General features: G+C 40.5%; 1 protein-coding gene across 2 annotated transcripts in view; it reads right to left on the reverse strand.

The window, feature by feature from the left end:
- Positions 1-13,097, reverse strand: part of LOC117252724 (netrin receptor UNC5C) — a 285,759-nt gene that overhangs the window by 101,987 nt on the left and 170,675 nt on the right. For both annotated transcript variants that reach the window (XM_033619822.2, XM_033619821.2), the window contains exon 4: positions 2,565-2,668. In XM_033619822.2, coding sequence (XP_033475713.1) covers positions 2,565-2,668 — 104 coding nt within the window. The remainder of the gene's footprint in view (positions 1-2,564; positions 2,669-13,097) is intronic.

The raw sequence follows: 13,097 nt of genomic DNA on the forward strand, positions 1-13,097 counted from the left end.
AAATAAAGTAATTTACCAATAAAGTTAAATAAAGTACTGTTACAAATGAGATTAAAGTGTTACAATAAAGTTAAATAAAGTAATTTACCAATAAAGTTAAATAAAGTAATTTACCAATAAAGTTAAATAAAGTTCTGTTACAATGAGATTAAAGTGTTACAATAAACTTAAATAAAGTAATTTACCAATAAAGTTAAATAAAGTAATTTACCAATAAAGTTAAATAAAGTACTGTTACAATAAGATTAAAGTGTTACAATAAAGTTAAATAAAGTAATTTACCAATAAAGTTAAATAAAGCACTGTTACAATGAGATTAAAGTGTTACAATAAAGTTAAATAAAGTAATTTACCAATAAAGTTAAATAAAGTACTGATACAATAAGATTAAAGTGTTACAATAAAGTTAAATAAAGTAATTTACCAATAAAGTTAAATAAAGTACTGTTACAATAAGATTAAAGTGTTAGAATAAAGTTAAATAAAGTACTGATATAATAAGATTAAAGTGTTACAAAAAAGTTAATGAAATACTGTTACAATAAAGTTAAATAAAGTAATTTACCAATAAAGTTAAATAAAGAACTGTTATAAGATTAAAGTAGTATTACAATAAAGTTAAATAAAGTAGTTATAAGATTAAAGTAGTGTTATAATGAAGTTAAATAAAGCACTGTTATAATAACGTTCAATTAAATAGTTACAATAAAGTTAAATAAAGTAATTTACCAATAAAGTTAAATAAAGTACTGATATAATAAGATTAAAGTAGTGTTATAATAAGTTAAATAAAGTAGTTAAAGTAGTGTTATAAAAAAGTTCGATACAATACTGTAACAATAGTTCAATAAAGTACTGCAATAATAAAGTTATATAAATTATTGTTATAATAAATAAAACCATTGGTGCTTTTATTCTGACACTCTTGTCTCAGGCTGGAAGTGTTGATGTTTCTGCTGTGAAGTTGAAGCTTCCAGTCAACACTCAGACGCTAACAGTTAGCAGAGAGTTAAACTGTTACTGTGGTGCTGTTCAGTGTGAGGATTTATTCACTGTGAGCGGGAAACAAACTAACAGCTCTACAGTTTGTATATGAATAACATTTATATATATGTATATCTGCGGTCTGGAGCCCTGCTGAGTCAAAAACACACGCCTGCTCACACACTGCCAGGGAGAGAGTGGTGTGGATGGGCGGGGGAGTGTGTGTGTGACGTCTCATGTTTGTGATGCATAGGAGAGAGTGAAATGAGTCTCATGGCTACAAAATATGATGTTAAAGTTTATATATGATGTTCATGTTATAACCATTTTAAACATCCCACATGGAACAAGCCACAATACCTCAAGTATAATTGATATCCCGCCCACCACTATTGTATTCGTGTGTATTTATTGTGTATCCACATCTGTTTGGATCACTAGCATTGCTGGGAGCCTCTGACCTCATAAAGTCGGCCTTGCTCATCAGAGCGTCCTTAATTGAGGCAGTAATCTGTTTAACTGCCCAAAATAAGGTTGTAGTGATTTTACTAGGTCTCCTCTTTCCTGCAAGCACATTCACTTTACTTCAGGTTTCAACACAGTGCATGTATGTGCTAATGAAAAGGAACATGCCGGTATTTTACAGTCATCTGGAAGAGAAGCAGACGATCCACTCTCAGTAATTATCCTCATTATTTCCTGCAAAGCTCAGGTACAGTAGGAGAGCGGAAGAATGTGGGCTAAACCTCTGCAGTCTCTGAGTTTTCCTCATGCAACTCTTGCAATTCAAATTGGCTCTCTGGGGACATTTAAGTCTAAGTTTAAACTTTTGGATCGGCGTTATCTCGTTGCAGCAGAGCTTTCAAGCAACTGTCACTCAAAACAAGATTCGGGCTATTCCCCTGATTTCCCCCTGTGAAATTCAACCCGCAATTTTTTTGCAAATTGTGAAACAATGCTTTATATTTCTGAAAACATGTTGGAAAAATGTTTCAAGATGAATCACTTTATGCTGCCCTTTAATTTGGTAATTTATTAAACATGGCCCTTTCTTGAATTGAGGTTAAATCATCCTATTTTTGCTGCTGTGATTAAATCCAATCCATGGTTTGTCTCAGTTACACACTAAATTAAAATTTAGGACTATCCCTGTTGGAATAGGTGTTTACAGTTATTTTAGTTTTGAGATATTTTCTGCTTTACGCATAACACCAGTTACACAAAAAGCTATTTAACAAACCCTGCTGAAAGGGTTCGACTACATTTCTATTCCACACACCCGTCACCCACTGACTGCAGACTGTGAGAGTGCACGCACCCATCAAACTTCTGCTGTCTGTCATTCACAGTTCCAGGCAATTTCAAAAAGTGTCACATCTGTAACCACTGACTTTTCTGTGGCACTTCCGACTTATTTCCACTTGATGATTCATACTTTTACATCTTTTTTACATCCTGTGTTGTCATCACGCTGGCATCCCGCCTCTTCAGTCGCTCTGTTCTAGAAGTCCTCTCTTAATCTCACGTCTCGTTTTACACTCACCTCAGGTGGAGGTTAATAATAACAACGCTGCACGTACCTCGGCAGCTGGTATGCCCTCCGGAGGGCGACACTGTAAGAGCACTTCCTGCTCCAGAGATACTTCCTTTCCCAGGGGTTCCTGTTCAAATGACTTCTTCAGGTCTGAGGAGAGAGAGACAAAGAGAGGAACTTAATGACAACTGCAGGACAGACAGCATATGACCAAATCAGTGTAGAAAATATATTATAATGATACTCAGTATCATATTGTTTTGACTGAAGTGATAGGGTTTGATATGGTGGTGAAACCTCTGCTAAGGTCGCCAGTGAAAAAAAACTCATGTCATACACTAATCCAGTGAAAACAACAGTCAACAAAGGTAGAGACCCTACATTTAAATGAGAAAACAACTGGTAATTTTAAAGGGGATTTATTATGCTCATTTTCAGGTTCATACTTGTACTTTGGGTTTCTACTAGATCATGTTTACATCATTTGATGTTCAAAAAACACTTTATTTTCTTCATACTGTCTGTGCTGGAAGACAGCCTCTGTCGGAAATGCTCCATTTTAGCACCTGTCTCTAAGCGGCCCTCACGAAAAAGGACAGTCTATAAAGAAGAATTCAGCTGCGAGATGTTTTAACCAAAACCAAGAGACATGATCATATCACTCCAGTTTTAGCCTCTTCTCTGGCTCCCAGTATGTTTTAGAATGGATTTAAATATTTTTCGGATTACCTTTAAGGCTTTTTACCGTCTCTTTCCTTGATATGTTTCCAACACATTCTCACTCCGACCTTGTCACATACTGACATTTTGGTCATGGACTTTCCAGGTTTTTTTTTTTTCCTTCAACAACAAAAACACGTGGTTAGGTTTAGCAAAAAAGAAGAGGGAATGGCTTTATAATCTTACAGGACGTGAACACCACTCGCTCGGGTGAGAGTCAGTGTTTGTTGGACCCATCCACCACCTCTCCCGCACGCCCCACTTGGGCTTACGCTGCCTTAACTTTCTTCCTTGTCCTGCCGCGTTCCACCCTGATGCCACCGGGTGCTGTTAAACTATGACTTCAACCAGCTGCGTATCATGCTGATGTTAAAGGATGCCTTTTTTCGTTGGTTTCTGACACTGCCAGTCACTGGCCAAGCGCCAGACTTCAACGAGTTCGTGTGAGTGCTCATATTTCTGACCTCTTAGTGCCGTACACGCCAGAATGTACTTTAAAGTCCTGGGGCAGAGGTCTTTTGTCTGTTCCAGAGGCCCAGCTGAAAACTAAAGGGGACAGAGCGTTTGCTGTCAGGGCCCCGAGGCTCTGGAACAGTCTGCCTGAGGAAATCAGCCGAGTCAGTGATCTCTTTTAAATCCCATCTAGAAACATACTTTGATTGGAGAGCTATTTAAATTTCCTCTGTTTTTATACATTAAAGTGTTTTTCTCAGTTCTTTTAAAAGTTGTTTTCATGTCTTGTCTGTTTTAATTACTGATATGTAAAGCACTTTGTAAGTGCAGGTATATAATCCAAAATGAGGGAGAAATGAACAACCTCGGAAACCAAGCTTACACGTTTTCCTGATGTTAGCATGAAGCTACATGTAGCAGTACAGACTACGTAATGTAAGCACTTGCAGTAGTGTGCCTGACGCAGATGTCAGCTTGTCTTGAAAGTAGAAAAAACTGTTTTAAACAAGAGTATTCAGAAGTTTTTGCTTTCAGGGATTACTTTTACACAAGTTTACTTTATTATTTTGAACTCTGGGAAATAAGGGGAAGCATACTAGGTCCCGTTTAATCTCTAATCAGGACAACCCTGTAAACACAACATAACACTAAGAATTCTATCAAAAGCAAAAGTCTCAATGGGAAGCAGAGTTGTGTGGGAGGCCATTTTGCGAAAGCATCCTCTGATTCAGCAGTCAGGGAACCCATTTAGGAGATGGTGCCGTGTCATTGTAAACTGGGCTCATTGCCTCATTTCCGCGGCAACAATGACACGGTAATTATGGAGTTGGTGGTTGAAGTCAGCCATGCATATGTTGACTTCTCCCACTCTGCTGTCACTTTAGAAATGTACACAGCAAGGGAAAACACTTAGCTGTATATTCTTAGAGTCAAGTAATGCTCACACAGGGGTGTGCACACAGAGACACACGTTTACAATTTTATTCACACACACATACACCGCTCATCAGGCTTTTAAGTGCTTTAACCGCTTCATACGCTAAACACAGGCTGCTTTGTTGCATGCTCGCCCCTCAATCACTATGCACAATATCTGAACCTTGCATTCACTCCATATAGACTCGCCAGAGTTTGGGATTCTCGAGCAGGCCAAAGACAATAAATGATTCACACTAATGGTCCACATGCTGTGATAAATGACAGCATTACAAAGCAGCGTGGAATGCACTGCCATTTCTTCCACACAACGTTTCAGAGAGGGCTCAGCTGTTTTCATTTTCAGGGGGGAAAAAAGCTCACAGTAGCAGACTTTAAGACAATTAGCGAGACATTTAAATAAGAACAACAGAAGACGGGAAGACAAAACAAAGGAGGATGGAGAGAAGGCGTTGAAGGACGTGAATGAAAACACAAAAAAACATTGTGGGTGGATGGATGAATGGATGGATGGAAGGACAGTTTTGTTTAACCGATCTTTATGCCAAATACATTTTTCTCTCCATCTTTGTTTCCCATCACTGTCACTTGTCTCCGCATAGTTCTGCACAAAAGACAAAATTTCATTCACTGAGAGAGTTCAAAAGGGGTAACCACTCTTTGGCTGCTGTTGAGTCTTCTTGTCTTTCTGAATGAGTGTCTTTCACTTCACTATAAACTCCCTGCCTGGGGCTACCCCTGACACTGAAATGCCCCATAGTCACTCATAGCCTTCACTTTGCCATTCACCTATTGACTCTGCTGCCAATACGGCGCACGGTATACATGTATCCATACATTGGCAGCTGAGCTCAACACATGTTTAAATAATTAGCCCGCCGTAAAAAAGGCCATAAAATAAATTGTAACCTGAGAGGAGTGGCAGTGTTGCGGGACTTAGCAGGTGACTTTATTTATGGTGCTGATCTGATGGTGTGATGGGTTTCTAAATAAGAACATATGGAGGGGATGGAGTTTTATTCAGCTTCTGGGTGTAACTTAAACGTTTATGAGTATACAAGGAGTGTATGGACTCAATATGATCTGTATGGAAGGGTCGGCTAGACTGCCCTTTCTAAGCATTCAGATTTTGAAGTCTAAAGACTAGAGTTCCTGGAGCCGACTAAAACTTCTCAGAGACACAAATGGGCCAGGGTACACACACATGCGGTGGCGAATGTGTCATATGCAGAAAAAACACTCATTGAGGATGTTCCTGCATGTACTGAAAAGCAAGTGAATGATGAATTTGCACATATCCCAAATGAGGATATGTGAGGATGATTAATTACACAGGCTACACATCTGCAGATACATGATGTGTGTATTTGAAGGTGGTATCCAGAGGTGTGTCCATATGGCAGCATCACCAATATCTCTGAGATATTAATACCAAAACTTTTTCACTTTCAAGAGTTTGAGAGTCACTTTGTTAGTCTGTAAAGGATGGCTGCAGCTGTGGAAGACAAATCTTCTCTCCCTTGTCCTTTAGTTTTTAAAACGATACAGGAAACTTTCATAGGAGGGCACAGCGTGTGTGTGTGTGTGTGTGTTATCCCTGTGTCCTTTTACACTCCTGGTTCCCAGGTGTGCTCTTAATCACCTTATCCGTCAGCTATGGTACACCATTTGTGGACACACACAGACACAAACACACACACACTAGATAGAACATTTTTTAATGCTGAACCGAACGACTTGGAGTCACTCTCTGGGTATTTCATCAGGACAGTCACCTTACAGCAGCTTACAGTACGGGCATAGAAGGAGGGAGAGTGAAAGAGAAGGAGAGGTAAAATGGGATGGAGAGAGGGGGGTGGAGGTGGGGGGTAGAAGTACGGGCAGCAGGTGGGGGGGTTGAAAGATGAGAGGTAGAAAGAGAGAGGAGGAAGGAGGGAGAAGTTGGCAGCACACAGCAGGACCACCGAACTCTTTCTTAATACCAAAACCACCTGCTTAGTCTTTACCTATCAGAGGCTTTTTCATGTCCGGCACGCTCTCTATATCAAACCATTCAATAGCAGCTCCTGTCAGTGAATCCACCTTGTATCATCTGTATTTATCTGCCTCATCTCTCTCAAAACCCACAAGCAATCCATCAAACCTCCCAGCCATCAATCTGGCTTTGATTACATCTCCTTTATCAAGATCCCAATCTGACAAAGACAAGGGGAGAGATGATACGTGTCTATGCTTACAGAAGTATAAAGAACTTTTAATCCAGCCGTTTAAAAAAATAATTTACACATGCAAGTTTTATCATGTTGAATTCTTTGAATTTGTAATCATGAACCACTCTCAACCCCGTTCACACGGACTCAAATAGTGGAGAAGCGAACAGGGCTGTTGTGAGTAGATTAATGTCTGAGCGATGAGTGGAAACTGTTTAATATCCCAACAGAGAAAGCCTCCACTTTAGCTCAAAGTCCAAAATTAGCCATTTGTGTGTTGGGATTTTCATAGAGAGGAAGATAGTTGCACACAGAAACTTCCAAGAAAGTAATGTCTGTTTTAAGGTGAGACAGCTCACACTGTAACTGTGTGTTTATGGCTGCTAAATTAATAGTGCAAAGGTTTGTCAGGCTCTGTAATCAATGCTTTGAAATGCACATCAAACTGATCACCAGGGTGTGATGTGGTGAGAGTTGACAGATGTGGCTTTGACTATAAAATGCATCATGTAGAAAATAACAAACAAGTGTGCAGTCTCCTCTTTGTAAAAAAAAAAAACAGTAACCTTGTACCTGATCATTTATATAAAGACAGACACTTTATTGAAGGTAACTTTTTGCCTGTATACACTGCAAGCATCTGAAATATGACATCTGGCATGTACTGAGCATCAGGTATGTTTTGATGGTGAGCACGGCTGCACATCCGTGATGTGAATCTCCCGTTCCACCACATCCCAAAGGTGCTCTATTGGATTGAGATCTGGTGACTGTGGAGGCCATTGGAGTACAGTGAACTCATTGTCATGTTCAAGAAACCAGTTTGAGATGATTTGAGCTTTGTGACATGGTGCATTATCCTGCTGGAAGTAGCCATCAGAAGATGGGTACACTGTGGTCATAAAGGGATGGACACGGTCAGCAACAATACTCAGGTAGGCTGTGGTGTTTAAACCATGCTCAGTTGGTACTAAGGGGCCCAAAGTGTGCCAAGTAAATATCCCCCACACCATTACACCACCACCACCAGCCTGAACCATTGATACAAGGCAGGATGGATCCATGCTTTCATGTTGATTACACCAAATTCTGACCCTACCAACGGAAAACAGCAGAAATCCAGACTCATGAAACCAGGCAACGTTTTTCCAATCTTCTATTGTCCAGTTCTGGTGAGCCTGTGTGAACTGTAGCCTCAGTTTCCTGCTGTTATCTGACAGAAGTGGCACCTGGTGTGGTCTTCTGCTGCTGTAGCCCATCTGCTTCAAGGTTCTATGTGTTGTTGGTTCAGAGATGGTCTTCTGCAGACTTTGGTTGTAACGAGTGGTTATTTGAGTTACTGTTGCCTTTCTATCACCTTGAACCAGTCTGGCCATTCTCCTCTGACCTCTGGCATCAACAAGGCATTTTCACCCAGAGAGCTGCTGCTCACTGGGTATTTTCTCTTTTTCAGACCATCCTCTGTAAACCCTAGAGGTGGTTGTGTGTGAAAATCCCAGTAGTAATCAGCAGTTTCTTAACTACTCAGAGCAGCCTGTCTGGCATCAACAAACATGCCACGTTCAAAGTCATTTAAATCACCTTTCTTCCTCATTCCTCATTTGACCTTCAGCAGGTCGTCTTGGCCATGTCTACATGCTCAAATGCATTGAGTTGTTGCCATGTGATTGACTGATTAGCTGTGTTACCAGTAGCAGTTGAACAGGTGTACCTAATAAAGTGGCCAGTAGGTGTCAGTTATGACATATTGGTGATGTGTTTTCTACCATCCTGCTGTGTGTGTATCTTTTTACTATACAGTTTAAATAACATATATTGTAAGGAACATATTGTTAAGTTAGGAGCTACTTTGTAAGCAACAAAATTTGTTTGAATCTTTGTTGGTGAGCACTTTAACAAGATAATCCATCTACCTCACAGATGCACCACCATAAGCCGTCTCCAATGTCATTTCTGAGAATTTGGCATTACATCCAACCATTCTCACAACCCCAGACCACACGTAACCACACCAGCTCAGGACCTTAACATTAAGCGACTTCACCTGCAAGATCGTCAGAAACCCTGGTTTGCACGACCACAGAATTTCTGCAAAAAAACTGTCAGAAACATGTCAGGGCTGCTCATATCAGTGACCTTAGGTGCTGTATCGTAGGCAACTGGACTTGCTTTAGTTTCTTGAAGATGTTTCATCTCTCATCTAAGAGGCTTCTTCAGCTCTAACATACTGATGCGGAGTCATAGGCTTCGAACTCTGTGTGGGTGTGAACCCTCATAGAGTCACTGAGGTCACATGTGAGCTCTGAGTTTCACAGTTGTTGAGGGACTCATGGGACCCTCTGTAAGAGTTCAATCAATCAATCAATCAATTTTATTTATAAAGCCCAATATCACAAATCACAATTTGCCTCACATGGCTTTACAGCATACGACATCCCTCTGTCCTTATGACCCTCGCAGCGGATAAGGAAAAACTCCCCAAAAAAAAACCCTTTAACGAGTTCACACCCACACAGAGTTCAAAGCCTGCGACTCTGCACCAGTCTGTTAGAACTGAAGAAGCTTCTTGGATGAGAGGCGAAACGTCTTCAAGAAACACAACCAAGTCCAGTTGCCTACGATATAGCACTTAAGATTACCATAACATGGATGACTGACAATCTTCACCGTCACCTCAGTGGCTGTTCTCTGATGATCTTGCAGGTGAAGAAGCCAGATGTGGAGGTCCTGGGTTGGCTCATTAGACTGGTTGGATGTACTGCCAAATTCTCAGAAACCATACTGTAGATGGCTTATGGTAGTGAAATGAACATTCAGTTCACGTGCAACAGCTCTGCGGGACATTCCTGCAGTCAGCATGACAATGGCACCCCAAAATTTGCTACATCAGTGGCATTGTGTTGTGATGCACATTTTTGAATGGCCTTTTATTGTGACCAAACTGAGGTACACCTGTACAACAATCATGCTGTTTAATAAGCATTTGATGTGCCACACCTGTGAGGTGGATGGGTTATAGTTTATGTTGGCAAAGTGTTCACTAACACAGATTTTAAATGTGTAAAAAAAAGATAGAACTAAGCCTTTTGTGTGCATGTAAAAAAGTATTAGAGCTTTGATTTCAACTCATAAAATCAGAAGCAAAAACGACAGTGTTACATTTGTATTTTGTTCGGTGTAAAAAGCAGCAGGAGATGAGCTACAGACTCATGAGAGGTAGGAGAATGTGCTTAGAAGGCGTTTGAGGTGACCATGCTGCCTACTTTCTAGAAATACATTACTGACAAAGCTATTAAGGTTTCTAAAACTCTCAAGAATATCTTCCTACGTAAATGATGAGGTTTAATTTCATACAATATCAATCTAATCATTATCAGATTCCGTGTGGAGAGCTATGTAAGAGAGTTATGTGAGGACACAGAGTATGGCTGAGGCTGAATGATAACTTCATAATACAGTCAATCCCTGTGGGGGATGACAGCCTGAACAGAGCATGATGATTCATTATGGGAGTAATCACCCAAAGCTTTAGCCCTAAATCCACCACATGGCTACCCACACAACACACAGAGACACACGTACACGGACAGATACCGAAAGACAAAGGGAGAGTGATGGAGACGGTGAGATACTGTCACAGTGAGGAGAATACACACAGGAGATGGAGACTAACAAGCAGGCACAACACATACATGGAGACAGAACAACGTCAAACACAAATGGTGAGATAGCCACAGTGGGACAGAAAAACAGACTCGCAAACGCAAATGTGCAAAATCTGCCGACACAAGGAGAGAATGAGGAAGTGATTGAGGGGTGAGACACACGTCTCTCATGCCAGCCAATTCCAGGAACAATTTCCTGGTCTTAATTAGTAAGGGAGATGGTGAAATGAGGAGTTGGTTGTGAGAGTTGATTTCCATAAAGATTGAGAATGAAATTAAAGGAGATTAAAGCAAACCGCTCGGGGGATGAACAGACAACACACACACGCAGACACATACTGATATTCACACATAGGGCTAAGCTAGTGGGCTACGGCAGACGAAATTTCTGCCAGTTTGGTCGCAAAAGTGTGTGTTTGAGAGTGTGCGTGCGTTTCAGAGGAAGAGTGAATGTGACATTGTGTACATGACACCAGGGGACCATGAATTCACGTCAATGGAAGGTGTGTGTTTTTGTGCATGCGTGCAAATATGTGCCCAAGGGAAATATGTGCACAGGAGAGAAGGGACAGCTGTGTCCTATCATTCACTGACCCCACTTCACTCCCAAACTGCAGATAACGCTATCCGGCTTCATAAATATAACAAAAGCAAAGATAAATTCACTGAACAACTTAGAACCACAACAGGGTTGAAAAGTACAGAGGGCAACCTTGTAGAGCGTTCTTCAGTGTGAACTCCCTTATATATACACAATAAAGCAGTGTAAGCATCTATTCAGAAATGACCTTTCTTGCATAAACTCATCTTTTTTCCTCTCACTCTATCTCAGCCACCTCACCTCCCTCCCTCCCCGTCTCTCTCCGCCTCCTTCCTTCTCTCTCGAAAACTTCTTCCACTGCTCGACTGAAACTGTTATTATGTTTGTGGTGAGTTTGTTGCCTCAGGCACCCCTACATAAGCACATTTCAGAGCAATTATCCAAAATGGGTGTCTCTGCCTGCATGCTATCCATGCCAAATCATAACGGTTTCCCCTGGTGGAGCTGCTCAAGCAATAAAGAGCAATGCGAGATGCTTGGGAAGAAAGTATCAAGCAAAGTACTCTCCTTAAGTCTCAGGGAGGATAATTTGGACATTCAATTTCCTACACGATTGCATGCAATGGAAATAATCAGACCTCTGGCTTAGAAAAAAAAAAAAATGATGTAAGTGATAAAGCACACAAGAGGGTAAGGTAATATTTAATAAACTGAGAAAAAATAAAATGTTAATGGATTTGTAATTAAAACACATTTGTATTAAATTATAAAAATTAAAGTTGTAAACATGAAAGAGTTCCTGCTGTGGATATGTATAGTTTTCTGCTTGGGAAAGTCATTAAATGCTGTGATTTCAAAAGTTACTGAATTACTTTATTATGTGCTGCATTATAATATTTAGCTTGATAACCATAAATTCTGTCCTCATCTTACAGGTTTTAAAATATTTTTCGAGGAGTAGCTCATCTATGCAAAATTACAAAAGTTTATTTATTTATTTTCCCCATGACAACATGAGTGTTTCCTCAGGCCACAGGGTGTTTAGACTTAGGGCTGTGGTATTTTGTGGTCCGTTACCTCCTCAATCTGTGGACACTCTTATACACAACTTCAAATAACCAGTAGAGCTCCAATATATTAAAAACGGAAGGCTTGAAGGTAGCCTGTGACCTTGAGTGTCACAGTCATTTTCAGTGTGGTTATATAGGGAGTCATTTTCTCTAAGTGACTTTAGAGAGTCTCCTTCCACTCAGACCAGTTCTTTCGCTGAACTCTCCACCCTGTCATTTCAACACTTCCCAACCTGTGATCAGCCCGAGACATCAGACAAGTTCTTTCCATCCACAGTCAAGTTCTGTACAAAAAAACAACTCAGTCCCCTGACATGGCACCAGGAATCTGATGCACAATGAACAGAATGAATGAAACAACTCAAAATAAAATGGTTTCATCAATAATAATCTAACATGAAAATATTTCAGTGAAATAGAGAAGAAAATTCTCTTAGTCTAGAGAATTAGCCTGTCATCATGGACTGTTCAAGCCTTTAGACTTGTAGGAGTCTTGCTGTGCATTCCAACCCTCACACTACCATACTACATAGTATGCCAGAAAAAGACTTAGGCCCAGTCCCAATACCCCCCACTCCCCCCACTACCCCTTGGTCCTCGAAATGAAGCAAAAAGGGGTAGGGGTTGAAATCTTTCCCTAGGAATTGGGACACCACTCACTACGTCACCGCGTCAGTTACGTTCACGCATACGTAACTATTTTAAACAGGAAGCTGCGAGCCATCTCGTTTCCAACCGGCATCTACAATGGAGTCTCCAGTTGAGTTCATCCTACGGATCGCGTTTGCATTATTCATCATGCTTAGTTTGATGAACAACAGACGACAGGGGACTTCTGCTAGCTAGCAGAAGTCCCCCTAGCTTCTGCTAGCTAGCAGAAGTCCCCTGTCGTCTGTTGTTCATCAAACTAAGCATGATGAATAACGAACTAACATTACGAGGCAGCATAGTTATACTAGCTGGCCTGTTATTGTAATGTGAAAA

Source organism: Epinephelus lanceolatus, chromosome 9 (assembly GCF_041903045.1).
Source record: "Epinephelus lanceolatus isolate andai-2023 chromosome 9, ASM4190304v1, whole genome shotgun sequence".
NCBI lineage: Eukaryota > Metazoa > Chordata > Actinopteri > Perciformes > Serranidae > Epinephelus > Epinephelus lanceolatus.